At 41.7% G+C, this 15,369-nt stretch overlaps 1 protein-coding gene across 2 annotated transcripts in view; it reads right to left on the bottom strand.

Moving 5' to 3' along the window:
• PRKG1 (protein kinase cGMP-dependent 1) overlaps positions 1 to 15,369 on the bottom strand; it is a 1,242,412-nt gene that overhangs the window by 139,078 nt on the left and 1,087,965 nt on the right. For both annotated transcript variants that reach the window (XM_082721092.1, XM_082721091.1), the window contains exon 8: positions 8,218 to 8,283. In XM_082721092.1, the coding sequence (XP_082577218.1) occupies positions 8,218 to 8,283 (66 nt within the window). The remainder of the gene's footprint in view (positions 1 to 8,217; positions 8,284 to 15,369) is intronic.

Raw genomic sequence — 15,369 nt, 5'->3', positions numbered from 1 at the left:
CGTTCCAACAGATAGTGCGTGAGGACTCAGTTCATTTTCCAAAAAGTTGTGGGGAACCAAGGAGGCAGCACAAACAACAACAATCTGGCTTCCACCCTCCTCAAGCTTGTGGTTCATGAGTCAACACAGACAAGCAACATCAAGGTCTCATACAGCAAGGGGAGGATGGTATCATGAAAAATGAAGAAGATCCCAGATTATTACAAAAGGCCACGGAAATGGTTGAGTATAGGTTTGTATATTCTTAATGAAATCGATGGACTGAAATGACCAAATTGTCCTTTTAATTCAGTGATTCAACTATCAAGCCCCAATGGGGTTGTGAGGCAGGGATATTGGCAGACCATTTAGAACTCAAACAATTTGACACAATAATCTTTTTTCTTAGAAGTTGTAGAATTTTCTTCAGATTTAGCTCAATAAGATTTTATTTTTTTAAAGATTTTATTTACTTATTTCAGAGAGAAAACATAAGAAGTGGCAGAAGGAAAGGGAGAAGCAGACTCCTGGCTGAGCAGGGAGCCAGACAGTGGACTGCATCCCAGGACCCTGGGATCATGACCTGAGCCGAAGGCAGGTGCTTAATCTGCTCACCATCCGTTTTTTCTTTTTCAGGTGGACTCTTATACTGTTTGTGTGTTTTCATGATTATGACCTTCTTGAACCAACTATCTCTTTTTATGCATTTCTCTTTATCACAGCACCGACCGTAAGACTTAACACAGGCTGGATACTCACTGTGTGCTTACTGAATTAACAAACACATGAATTTCTCTCTTGGTAATTTAAATTATAACATGATTCAAATGAAAAAGCACTGAACCTGATACCATGAGACCTGTAATCCCATCCCTGGCACTAAAGAACTTGGACACTCGGGACACATGGGTGGTTCAGTCATGTGAGTGCCTAACTCTTGATTATGGCAGAGGTCATGATCTTGGGGTCCTGGGATTGAGCCCCATATTGGGTTCCATGCTCAGTGTGGAGTCTGCCTCTCCCTCTCCTTTCCCTTGCTTGCTCTCTCTCTCTCTCTCTCTTAAATAAATAAATACAATCTTAAAAAAAAAAAAAAAAAAGAACTTATAATGTCCATATTCCCTCCAGAACTCACCTCTCTCATTTCTAAGGAATTTGGAAGAGAGTTTTTTCAAAGTTTCATTAAATTCTAAATTTCTAAGATATGGCATTAGAAGACAAGAATGTAAATGTATTAACCATCTTGATTCATTCTTTGAATTAAACAGTGTGACTTGAGTGCACCTGATACTCTTAGACCTGATACACTTGTAAAGGAAAGCTGACCTGTAACGGGGGTTAGCGAACTATGAGTTTGGCCAGTGGGACAGAAGACAGGCCACAAAGTCGAAAATATTTACGATCTCAACCTTTATGGAAAATGTATGTCCAACCCCTGTCTGCAAAGTACCTCTTACTTCTTAAATCTCTGCTGTGGGTTTCCAACTAATCCACTGACGATCTTAAAATTTTTAACAAGGTTGTCCAAACCAAAAACTCAGTGCATTTTGATTGATGGCCTAGCCATATTAATGACACTGGACAGCTTTTATTTTGAAGAGAGTCAAAAGGTTTCAGAAGAGTACTGTGAAAACCTCCACACGTGTGTCTCTTCATAGATGAGAGTTGGAATTGATCCATACAATAGATGTAAAAATCAGTAATTTAATATTCACTTATTTGTCTTTAAACGGCCAGCCTCTAGATGTCTGGGTGGCTGACATACGGCAGGTAACCAGTAATTTCTAGTTAGGTGGATGAAACAAGGGGCTGGGCCTTTTCAACGACTTCTCCAGGGATGCCATGCATTGTCTCTGTAGGGACTTGCAGCGGCAGGAAGGTCTGCCATTTCAAAGCACTAGGATAGGCACACATGACAAATTGCTACCCGCCCCCCCTTCTTTCCATGACTAAAACCACAAATGGTCTCTAGCTATCCTTCTTTTCTGGTGGAAACGTGCTTATTTCGTAGTCAGATCACGGTTGTTCAGGTCATGCTATAATTCAAGTCACATCACTGAACTGAACAAACATAACCTCTGTGTTCTAAACTTCTGGATTTTATCTCTCCTGCTTAATATATTTTTTTTTTTTTAAGAAAGCATACCCATCAATAACAGCTCCCTAAGAAAAGACAAGCCCAAAGGATCACAGCTGATACAGTCCTGGTAAGGCATACGTAGTTTTGTGATCAGCCTGCAAATATCCTCACATCACCCCTAGATTTCATTCTGGAAAAGGAACTAAAATACAATCCATTTAGGCTGCAGGAAAGGCTGAGGCTGTGAAAGATTTTCAGTTTATCACCCTATCAGTTAACCAATGTGACTACAGACAACATGGCATGTGGTCCCTATAGTCCTATCGTGTGGACACAGGATGGCAAGGTATTTAAAGAGGACCCAGGAGACCGAAGTGGGACAAATACCATGGGTGCATAGGCCTTTGTGAGACTGACTGAAGGGTGCCTGAAAGATTCTACGGTCTCCAGATCCTTCCCCTGTTGTCCTCTCCCAAGGCCCCCGAAATACTAAAATCTTTTGGATTTTTAGGATTTCTCCATCTTTGGGGTATGTTATCAACATACAAATAACTCTTGCAGAGAAGGGTCTTAATTTCCAATTATCTATTAGCCAAATTAATGCAAATTTAGAGTGAAGTCCTAGACAATGCAAGAGTAGAAATAAAAAGGAGCACCTGGGTGGCTTATTTGGTTAAGCGTCTGCCTTTGGCTCAGGTCCTGATCCCAGAGTCCTGGGATGGAGCCCCATGTCAGGCTCACTGCTCAGCAGGGAGTCTGCTTCTCCCTCTACTCTTCCCCCCTGCCTGTGCACTGTCTGTCCCTCTGTCTGTCTCCCCGCCTCCCCGGCCCTCTTGTGCTGTCTCTAATCAATAATTAAAGTCTTTAAAACAAAAAAAGATAGAGCACAACATGGAGGGAAATCAGAACAGGACCGCTGGGGACAGCACTCGATTCTCTAAGAGTATTTAAGTCAGAGGGTGGCAAAACTATGCCTCGTAAGCCAAATTCAGCCCATTGTCTGTTTTCCTTGTATGGCCATTAGCTATGCATAATTTTGACATTTTTAAATGGTGGAAATAAAAAAGTCTCAAAAGATGAGTAATACTTCTTAATCCCTGAAAATATGAAATTCAAATTTCAGTGTCCATAAATAAAGCCTACAGGGTCACAGCCATGCTCATTCATTGATGTGTTGTCTTTGGTTCGTGTTTCATCACTGCAGCACACAGAGTCCACAAAGCATAAATATTTACTAGCTCCCCTTTTTAGAGAAAGTTTTCCAGCCCCTCGTTTAAGTCATGTCACTGTCTTCACATTGCACACTCAGAAAATCAAACTTCTCTTAAGGCAACCCATAATTTTTCTTGGGCACTTTGGTGATCATTTGCCTTGAGCCTGCTTCTTAGTGAGTCTCAGCCCCACTTTGAGAAGAAGGCTCTCCCTCTGAGAGAAGCTGGATAAATGCAGTTTTCTCCATATATTTCCATCTCCTCTGGTGTGAAGTCCTGATAAACAAGGCTTCCAGGCTCTTTCCTGGCTGGCCAACTTTTTGATACACCTAGCCCAGGGCGTGGATGAAGTGGATTTAGTTTTTTTTTTTTTTTTTCTTGACCTTGGAGTGGAACATCTGACTAACCACAGCAAAGGCAAGTGGAGGAAGAAACCAACCCACCAGCATCGAGAAGGCTGGGGAGAAATCTGGGTGGAGACCAGCATCAGAGGCAGGACCTCTGGAGACTGATGTAGGTATTGGCTAAAGAGCTGGAAACTAGTAAGAGAAAAGAGTGACAGGTGGAGGGTAGGGTGATCAGAAGGTAGGAGGTTTTGTTGCCTGCACTGGTAAAGAAGCAAACAAAAATTTAAGAGAGACACAGAGTTGTCTCTGAGCTACCACTATACACTCAGTTTTCAGACCCATATTGAATTTGTGTCTTATTTATTTCAGGAATTCGGGTATCTGAGGCAGGAAGCAGACATTCACTGTTAATTTTTTTAACGAATAAATGTAAAATTTCCTATAGTCTAGTTCTAACCCCAATTTTGATACCCTAGCCCCCTTTGGGTACTGAGAAAGAGTCTTCAGTGTATCAGTTCCAGTAACTTTTTCTCATTATCCAATCTATCTTGGTAACTTGTTTGCTTTCCTATGTTTAATGAGTCTTGGGACCATCCTCGGACTTAAGAGTTGCTTCCTAACCACTAGCCCCACAGCTAGAGTCTTACTATTCTTTCACACACATGGCATGAATATGCCTATTACAAATGAGGCAACAAGAGCTCTGGGACGTTAAAATTTTGAACCATCACCTCCCCAGCTTCCCTGATCTATAGGGAAACCTTGGTTTCTAAAGGCGCCATTTGCAATGTCCTCTAATCTGATATTTGAGCCCCCCTCCTATCTTATCATTTTAATGCCCCTGCACACTGCACTTCCTGTAGGCAAGTTCTTGGTCTCCATCCCCCACTGTGTCTCAGGGACAAGCATCTCAAGCCACAATTGACTCCAAAGCATGACCAAATATCCCAAATTCAGTGATGTAAAGGTTAGCTACATGCGGTTTGTAAATTATTTCAGTGACTCCTGGAGTCCTATGGAGGGCCTTACGCATCACCTGGAATGATTTAGAGGGACAGAGAGAAGACCTTTGGGTACTCTAGGGATTTTGCCCCCATGGAGCCAGAAAAATTCCTACTTTGTTTGTATTTTATTTAAACACTGGATTTGGTAAAACAGAAATTTGAAAACCAGTGGTGATGAGATGTTATTTTAGCCTGAGATTACCATGGGTGATAGTCAAAAACAATTAATCATATGACACAGGAATTGGCCAATCAGAATGGATACTAGTACTGGTCTACCGGAAGTCACCTTTTCTTTGTTGCGTCATGGAGAGATTGGGAGAGTTGTGGGGCGGGGGTGGGGACGGGGCAGGGCGGGGATCAGATGACCAGGGCAGTAGGGGAGTACAGGGACCCACAGGGACCCTCAGACCACTGCTATTTACCAACTAGCAAGAAAATAGTTTAATTTTCACAACCAGTATGGCTACATCTGGGAAGTTACACAGTAAATGAGGAATAGTTAGGACTCTAACTTAGATCTTCATTTCCTGGGGAAAAATACAAAACTCTTATAGTACTTCCTAGTAGTTATGTTACTATTTTTAACAACAATCTCAACATGTCAAAAAAATAAATGATCTTCCTTGAATCTCTAGCTTCATCCACAACTCATGTCCATGAAGAAGTAGGCCTTGCATGACCTATTACAGAATGCAATGGTGTACTTACTTTTACATTTATTTGTTTTCATGGATTCCAAAATGAGAGGTGCTAAAGACCCCTAATTTTTTTGTTAAATATTCAAAAATTTTATAAATGGAAGTAGACCAATACCCTTCTTTTTTAGTCAGTTTCCACAAAATCTAGAATCACTGCAGTTAGTTACTAAGACCATGACAAGGCTGCAAGAATCTAATCACCAGAGAATACTTTTTGGGAAAACTATGTATCTGTTTATCATTTCCTAGTTTGTCAATGAGCGTTTTCTAAAAGAAATTCTGACATGCCTGATTAGTTATAGTAATGTTCTTTGGCTCTCTCTCTGGAATGATAAAGCATAATTACTGGCTTATGTAACATGGTACCTCGCTTGTAAATCTGAGAAAGCAGCTCCTTGTGTTGACAGTTCTAACGTCTGCCATCTGTTTGCATGGGATGAAGCCCTGGTGCTCCCCTAATTGGCCATTAGTTAGGTTCCAGGAGATGGCTCTTGACAGGAGACTTTAGTTATGGTGTTTTTTGTTGGTGGTGGCAGTGGTGGTAGTAGGGTTTTGTTTTGTTTTGTTTTTTTTAAGCCGAGAATTCAACATTTGGTGGGAAGACCTGCTTCTCTTCTAAGATACAGATATGCACATTCTGGCTGCTACAGTCAGGCCATTTTCTCTATATATCTCCTGTCTCAAGGGGTACCCCCTGTATATATCCCTAAGGATAAGTTTCTGCCAATTAGATAGCAAACTGCTAAATCAGAGGGGCTCCTCTGCCTTCTGCAAGAAGAGGACACCACATCTGCTGAATGCTTACTGTACAGCCTATATGTGCTTGGACCTTCAAGTATGATAAGCTGTTTGAAAACAATCTTAACTCTAGGCAATATTATCCCATTCTGCAGATGGGCAAACTGAGATGTAGGATTTATGTAACTGTCCATAATCTCAAAACGTGGTCTAGTCAGGATTTAATTACTGGGTTTTATTTGACAAAGCCCATTCATCACCCAGGACTAGGTTTGAAAAAAAAAAGAAAATCGGATGAGGGCAAAAGTATGTATATGATATGATGTGGCATTCCTTCATTCCTCAGGACCTCATTTAACTCAGTTGAAGAAGCAGGACCAGACAGCCCACAAAATCCTATCTAGTTTGTTTCTCTGATAAATCTGGGCTTATGGTTTAGCCAGGAAATCTTACCAAGTTATTCAGCTTCTAGGGGCTTCCATTTCCTATTCTGCTGAACATTCGCTCTACCTTCCAGCTGGGATTCCATGCATGTGGAAATTCATAAATTATTAAAGGACTATAGGGATATAAATTGATATGATTACCTGTCCACCCAAGTCACCTGGCACACCCATAGCCTCAGAAAATCTAGCCAGATTTTCTCACTTTAGATTTTATGATTATTTTTTAAAAGATTTTACTTCTAAGTAATCTTTTACCCAATGTGGGACTCAAACTCAGGGCCCCAAGATCAAGAGCTGCATGCTCTATGGACTGAGCCAGCCAGGTGTCCCTCTTGCTTTACACTGTAGAGGCAAGGTCAAGACCATCTGAGTTCCTCTAACTTTCCTTATCTACAACTCTATAAATTTTCTACCTCTCCTTTTAGAAATAGAAAAAAAAAAAAGGAAAAAGAAAAGACACATATGTTCTCCAAGAATTCTTCCCTTGTTTGTCCACAGTCTCCTCCCCTGTGGCCCTGTTTCCATCAAGTATTTCCTTTAGTATTTTGTTTCCTTCATCTTCTTGGATGTGTGTGTGAACTCATCACAAGGACACTCTCCAAGAGCCCACCAATGCCTCATGCTCCCCCCTCCCTCCATCCCTCCTCAGTCCCTTCCTTTCCCTCCTCCCTCCTTCCCTCCCCAGCTTCTACCAGCTTCCTGAAAGAAAGAGCCCTTAGTCTGGGTGATCCACCTAGAGCTTAATGAGCTCCACATGCACCCCCATCATTCTGGACTGCTCGCATCCGGCTCCCTGGGTCAGGCCATCCTGACACCCACAGCCTATCCCAGCTCTCCTGACTGCACAAAAGGGTGCTTTGCTATTCTTGCCCATCGGTCAGCCACTTGGTTTTTCTGATACATTCCTCCACACACACAGCAATGGGGAAGAGTCTGGGGGACGGCTTCCAGATCGCACCCACACATTTTATTCAGGCCCTGGGTGCATCAGCCATCAGATATTTGTAGTTGCATCGATAAAGCATTCAGGCGATGAGACTAGCAAAGCCAGACGGAAAGAAGGAACAGGGCTGGGCATCCTCGAACACACCTGTCAAGAACCTAAATACACACCTACGTCTAAAAGGATGTTTTCTCCAAAAAGTATCTTCCTTAAATGTGTCCCTTATAAGAGTCTGGGGATGGGAGAATGGAGAGAACTAAAACATGCTGAAGGAATGATCCACTTCGTAATACTACTACTACTAGTAATATTAGCAGTAGTGATAATTATTACTCTAAAAATTTACCCAAATAGCTAGTATTCCTAAGATCCTCCCTCGTCAAAACAAAACAAAACAAAACAAAAACAAAAACCCAATAAATAAATAAATAAATAAAACAAAAAAGCCACGGGGACCCATGCTTTCCTTGTGTCTCATGAACCCTGACGACATTTCTGTGCCATCGCATAATGGCCTGTGCATGTCAAGGAGATAACTGTGGTGGGGCTCCCGCTGGTTAAGATTCTGTGGAAACTCCCCAGGCTAGAATGGCAGAGCCAACTACTTCCAAGAATAACAGGGAGTGAGAATCAAGTAGACAACTCACTTTAAAAATGAAAGAATATCAAAGAAGGGTTTATAACGCCATAAAACAATGTCTACTTCCAAGACCTTCTGTCCATCATGGATCCAAGCACGTATGATGCAGAATAAGGCAGAGTACTCACTCTCTGTCGATGACAAGGCAGGTCACAGCCTCTGCGGCGATTACGTTTGCTGTCCTCACATCCTCCCTGCATAAGAAAGAGAGAGACGTTGAAGTAAAAGAACTTTTAAAATCAGAGAAAAGTGTTCACTGCGATTCCTTTCAGGAGACACAGTGAATCATGTAGCCCCTCTGATGTATCCATGCCTGGGGTTAGGCTTTGTTGATGTCTCAAATTCCTTCGTCCCGAGGAACCACCTTATTCTTGCCATTAATCCCTCAGATCCTACGGTTACAATCCAGGAGTTAGAATTTTTGATTTGAAAGTTTCATTTATGCAAGTGAAGCAAAATTTTCTATCTTCATAGCCCTGAGCTCTTTGGGGAATTAAGGAGTTAACTGGATAATGATGCGGATGGTAATGACGTGAGTAATGAGAGTTTTTAAAGGACCCAAAGGTAGATTTCTGAGGACTGAGTAACCCGTTTATGTATGAATTTATTATTCTAACCTTGAGAACAATGGATCTGTTTTAATTATCACCTCAGAGACCCTGTTTTAATGTGGCTAACCTTCTGGCAACTTCTAACACAGTTATTCATCAATACCACAGTTCTCGGTTCTTCAAGATTATCTGACAAATATTAATTGCTCTGATTGAAATGTGTACATACTGTTTGGAAATATCCAATTTGTCACTGTAGGCATATCTATGAACTTCTTAAACCTTTAGAAATGTGCTCTTCTATTTCTCATCTTACCCAGAGGTCAAAGACAGACTTTGCAAATTAACATTCGCATTTCATTCTGAGCTACTAAAAATGTCATAGTACTGCTGTATGAAAACATTAAGTTATACACAAAAATGTACTCTTTTCCCTAGAAAAGTAAAATGTCAAAGTTAACATAATGATAAATATAAGTTGGAAATATATTACACAGAAATAATATGCTGTTAATAATACATTCTAAAAATCATAACCCAAATATCATAGGTCTCTAACAATAGGCTTTTAAAGTCTTGAAAATAAAGACATATCTGCTCAATTTTTATTTTTTCAGAATACATTATGTCCTAATATGTATTTCTGAACCCAGTATTTTTTCTGCTGAAATGTCTTTCACTGTTGCTATACTGCAGTGTTGTAATTACAGCTGTGGGGCACCTGGCTGGCTCAGGGGTAGACCCCGCAACTCTTACTCTCGGAGTCGTGAGTTTGAGCCCCATGTTAGGTGTAGTGATGACTTAAATAAAAACTTAAAAAAAAATTAAGGAGATAAAATTATAGTTGTTTCACAGGAACCATTAGTATTGGGTATTTGGTAAGCAAGTGCCCCCTTACTAAAATTATTTTTCAGAAACAGCTTGATGAAATTGTTAAGGATTCCTATTCCACAGAGATTTTAAACTCATGTTTTCCCTTCCAAGGGAATCCACACTAGGATTCTGGTAGATTTGTGTTACATTTATACATTGATTTCGGAAGAAGGAGTTTTTATTACATTACTTTTCCATACAATCACATCACATGACCTTCCACTTGTTTGCAGCTAGTTTTAGGAATGTAAGTAAAATTTCTTTATTTTTTTCACTAGGTTTGGGTTTTTTTTTCCCTTGGTGTGGTTTTTTTTAAGAAATCTTGGGTGTTTTACATCATCACTTTCTCTTATGAAAGCAACCTTTTCCACTTTTGTTTCTCACTGCTTACTGCTGTTAAAGGAGAGAAGTGACTGAGTGTGTATCTTTAACTCACATGTCATACTAAGTTCACATCTGAGGCTGTAACTTTTATTCCAAACTCCTCAGCCCCGACAGGATTCTGCCAGTGCCCCCCTCAAATCCTCACCTTCCAGCCAAACTGGCTGCCTCTATTCTCTGCTGAATACACCCCTACCTCCCCAGCCTATGGAGCAGGGGTGGAGGGTAGTTTCCTTCCTCAATTCACTAGAACTAACTCGACCAGGTTCTCTACCCATCTGATCTCATGGCCTGATGCACCTCTCGACCCATGGACCTATGACAGTCTGTAATCTGTATGCTTATTTGTGGGAACACTTGGTTGCCGATTCTATCCCCCTCCCACTAAACCATCCGGGGGCAGGTTCCATAGCTAGTTTTACTCTCTGTCTTACCCCAAATGCAGGGGCATGCAGGAGGTGCCTACTGTGTGGTCCAAAAATGGCTAAGGTACCACAGCCTCAAGCCCATGGGTAGGACGAGCAGAGAACAGGCTTTGGACACACGCGAGATTTAGGAGGCAAGCTATAATCCATGCGAAAGCCTTGAAATGGGAATGGTAAGAGCGCGTACTCCCTGGAGGGCATTAAACGCGACAGAGTTAAGTTCATCGTAACGCCCCATGGGTGGAAAGCAGCGTGTTCTTCTCTGCATGCTGGTTCTTTCCTCTCCTGCGCGGCCACGCTGCTCAGCAGTTTCCCCTGCCCAACAGAGTGCAGATACTCTTTCTGCTCCAAGGGAGCAAACGATATATTTTCAATTCCATGATCACTTTCTGAGCAGGAATTTCAGTGGACACAACAATGGGCAGAAAACATGGGTAATGCCCATTATGACCTTCATAAATCATATGATTGACTTTCTTTTCTTTCCTTCCTTTCTTCCATCTGTCCATCTGTCCTTCATTTAAAAAAAAAAAATGTTTTATTTATTTATTTTTTAGAGAGAGAGAAAGTGCGGGATCGGGGGCGGGGGGAGCTGCAGGCCGAGGGAGAATTAGACTCCCCTCTGAGCAGGGAGGCCCCCACAAGCCAGGATCCCAGGACCCTGAGATCATGACCTGAGTCAAAGGCAGATGCTTCATCAACAGAGCCACCCAGGTGTCCAAGAATGACTTATTTCTTAGGAGGCTGCCCACGGTAGTATGTTACTACACGTTGCTGCTAGTCTAACAAACAAAATGTGCACCTATCACAGCTTATAGAAAACATATTAAATATGAATTTTCCTAAAATATATGACCATCTTGACAATTTAGAAATTGCCCACAAAGTCTTTAAAAATATAATATATACAAAATAATGCTTTGTTCTGAACATATTCTCTGTGCATACTCTTTTTTAAACTATTTCAGCCCAAATTTCCAATATTTTAACATTTATTGTATTATCTGGCTGAAATTGGATCTCCTTTTTCAAGTGAATTCAATTTTATTGCAACAGAAAGAAAACACCTAAATATTTTAAAATAGAGATGGGGGAAAATAAAATATGAGTGACTCTGTGAAGAAAAATTGGAATTACTTAATTTTAAAAAGGAAAATCTGTGAATTATGACCTACAGTCAGCCTTAGTACCTAGTAATGTATGTCAAAACAGAAAAGAAGCATAACATGGGGAAAACCACATATTAACCATTAGATTATAATATCTGCCATTTATTCAGTACCTAGTATATGGCAGGAACTGTATTAGGTGATTTGCACAAATCTCACTTAACGCAGACAGCAGAGGGTGGATATTTTATCTCAACTGCACATAAGAGGACAAAGGTTAAGCAGCACCCCCAGAGTCAAACCCAGCCTATGAGTAGCTGCCTTTGGAATTTGAACACAGAGCTGAGGGGCTCCCGAGCCCATGTCCGTCCACAGAAGTTCACTCCCTATGCACTCCGCTACCAGATTCCACTCTGACAACAATTCTAAATGCATTCTAATGCAGAATGACTTGGGAGCAGTAAGTAGTAATAATGCTTGTCACCATAAAAATATATATATTTACTTGTTAATAAAAACAGCTTTCACATGTGCATGGGTGGTGCACTGCAAAACTAACTCAATAAACTGTTTTGATGTTCACAGTGTTCGAATTCCTATCCGTGGCTCTGTCCTAGCCCTGCGATGTTACTTTGCAGTCATGTTACAATAGGAAATTATTAAATGCCAAGTTCACTCAATGCCAAACTCATGTTGCCACTAGGCTGTCATTGTATCTCTGTTATTAAGGTGTTTTGTGCCATTAATGCCTGTCAGTCGGGTATCTAGGCGTGCTGTCCCTGTGGACTGAGAAAGCCTGCTCCCAGGAGAGACAGAATGCCATCTGATCGAGAACTGACATATGCTCACCCCTGATTTTAGGAGAGACAGTAAAGAAGCTTCTAATGAGAGAATGCTACTCGTAGAAGCTGCTAATACAGTGACTTACTGTATCTGCTTATTTCCTTGGCAGGTCCAAGCAAATATGTAGATTGAGGTGAGAAAACATTACGTACTTGTCTAATACAGAGGTCCTAATAGCTCCATGTGGCTATTAAACCGTCCTCTGTGCATACACAGCTGCTACGATATTGGTTTCACATAGAACATCTGTCCAGTTAGAAGGGTTTCACGTAATACCAGCTTAAATGAGAAAAAGAGGAAGGAGGGAGATCGTGTTACTGATAAAAACAGCTTTCTTTGATTCTTACTTTTTTGTCAGATCATGTTATGTGATCGTTTCTAATAGAAGAAATAGGAGATTTGGAAAGTCTCCCTGACACTGACCACAAGATAATCTCATAATTAGAATTATAAGATAATGTACAATATCCGTAATTAAGATCATCCACCAAACACACACACACCTGTATCTACATGAGGGGCCAAGTCTAGCCCACGCACGGTCTCTAAAAATCAGATCTCCTGCTCAACCATTTCTCTGTGTGTGTTAGCTGACATTGGACAAACACATACTACTGGGCAAGCAGCTTCCGTTGGCAGATTAACTTCACACATGCTGTTGATTAGTGAGTCATTACAAGCAAAGCTATGCAGATTAGCAGGGCTCTCTCTTTAGGCCTTTCTGGAGAAGTTAGAAATTCCTTTCCATGAAATCATACAGCATCAAAAACACCCCAAATATTTGCAAACACAGTTTTCTGGGCACCGACTCTGAGACTCTGTGAGCTTCATCACTGGAATCTTCATCATCGCTGTATCCCAACGTGGAGTCACTGTCGGTGTCTGAATAATCCATAGCAAGGGCTCATGTGGGCTCTTGTCGCTCTGAAGCAATTTTCTTATGCCTCATGGCTGTGAGGGAACTCTCTAGCACATCGAGACCTCAGGAGAACGACACAGAGCATAGGAGACCAAAGTAGGGCATAGTTCATGCGAAGGAGCTGCCTGAGAAGCTTTTCCAGCTCTAGAGCAATGTGACCGCGGGCACCTGAGTCCTCCCTCCCTCCGAGCCAGCCTTCATGGAAACTGACACCTGAGCACTCACAGCAACCCTCTCAGTCAAGTGCAACAGGACAAGTTCACAGCGGAGTCTGCTTCACGCCGGACAGAATAAACCCTTCCCATCTCAAAAATCAAAGGCAAACGAACTACAAGTGGGATGATAAACAACCAACAGCCACTTAAACTGAAATTAAGCTTTGAATTAGTGATGAACTAGAATGGCAGAATTTGCGGCAAATTCAACTGTGCCTTCCAATTCGGAAGTTAGGTCCCAGAGCAGGTATGTGTTCTCGGACAAAAAGCTGAATCAGGCCAGTCACACCAACTCTACTTCCTATTTGGTTGTGAAGTTATTCCAACATGATTCGCGCCTCCCGCGCTCTGTAAAATGGATCGATGGACCGCACCCAAATACACGTCTTCTAACCAGGGCTGGCGAAGAGTCAACAACCAGTCAATTTTACCTGCCATATCCTATCATCATTTTGGGGTCTTCTAGGACATCTCAGAAGCAGTGACCCTTTCCACTTCCTATCTGGAAACTCATTCCCTAAGTTTCTGTAATAATCAGTCTCCTAAATCTTTCTGCTATCACCCTCTCAATTTATTTTCCTGAATCCTTTACCTTAGTGCACTGAAATACAGGTGTTCCTCCCAAATTCTGTTTCTGGCCTTCTAGCTTGTTGCTCTGACTTCTTTCATTGGGGAAATCTCACCTCATCTTATGGTATCAACTCTTAGCTTTACAAATGACTCCAAAGACTTCATTTGAAGTTTTCTCTCTCTCCTCTGGAGAGAGATATCACCTTCCTCTGGAAATTCCACTGTAATCTCCAACTCAAACCCAACTTGTTCTCCCTTAACTGCAAAACCTCGGTTTTCTGTGGGTACCCTATGACATCACTCTTTGGGTTAATGACATCACCATTCTTTTTTGGGAGGGGGGCAGAGAGAGACACAGCAAGAGAGGGAACACAGCAGAGGGAGTGGGAGAGGGAGAGGCAGGCCTCCCATGGAGCAGGGAGCCCAATGCAGGGCTTGATCCCAGGACCCCAGGATCATGACCTGAGCTGAAGGCAGACGCTTAAAGACTGAGCGACCCAGGCGCCCCAATCACATCACCATTCTTACACTCATCCAGGCTCAAAAGAATCAATTCATTCTTTGCTCTCCATGCCTGCATAGGTTTGCTCAGACTGGCTCAGTCTCTGCCTTCTCTCTTGTCCCTTTGCTTCCGGTGCATTCCTAGAGCTACTGCTCTAGGTGGGCTATCACCATTCCTACCAGGAATGCTGATTTGTGCTTGTAACTGGCCCCTGTGCTCCTGCTCAATACCTCTTCCCATCCACGTCTCACTTTGTTGCACATTTTCAAATTTAAATCTAGTTGAGTCAACTCATCGCATGAAAGCTTTCAAAGGAAATGTCCAGGAAAGAAAATTTCTGCACTGTCATTTAGGGTTGGAAGTCTAACGCTCCCTCACCTATGACCTTTTCAGGCACTGCACTTGTGGCAAATGACAGTTTCAGCTGTTATCCTCATGTCTGTGCACAGGGAAGTGAGGCTTCCAAGAACCCTCCATCCCAGTTCAAATGTTCACCTGTGCAAACTTCCATAATCGCTCAGTAGCATTTGTGAAGGTAAAAAAAAAATAATAATCCACCCAAGAAATAGGTCTACATATTGATTATAGAAAAAAGTAGTTAAACACAAAAAGAGAGAAAAATAGAAAAATACTATGATGGCATCTACCAGGAGATAACTAAGGTTAACACCTTGGCAAAACATCCTTCAAACACGTTATTATTCTTAAGTATTCATGTTTCGTGAACAATAATCATAAGAAGGCAATAATTATCTTAAGAAATATTTACTGGGAGCTATCATATCCTGTATGCCTGAATCCACGGTGTAGTGAGGACAGACGTTAAATCAGTATGCAAGCATGTATTTGTAATACCGATCAGACAGCACACAGTCAGGGCTATGATAAGGGA

This window comes from Mustela nivalis (assembly GCF_964662115.1).
Source record: "Mustela nivalis genome assembly, chromosome: 2".
Lineage (NCBI taxonomy): Eukaryota > Metazoa > Chordata > Mammalia > Carnivora > Mustelidae > Mustela > Mustela nivalis.
Note: the sequence above shows the minus strand (reverse complement) of the source record. Positions and strands in the feature narration are given on the sequence as shown.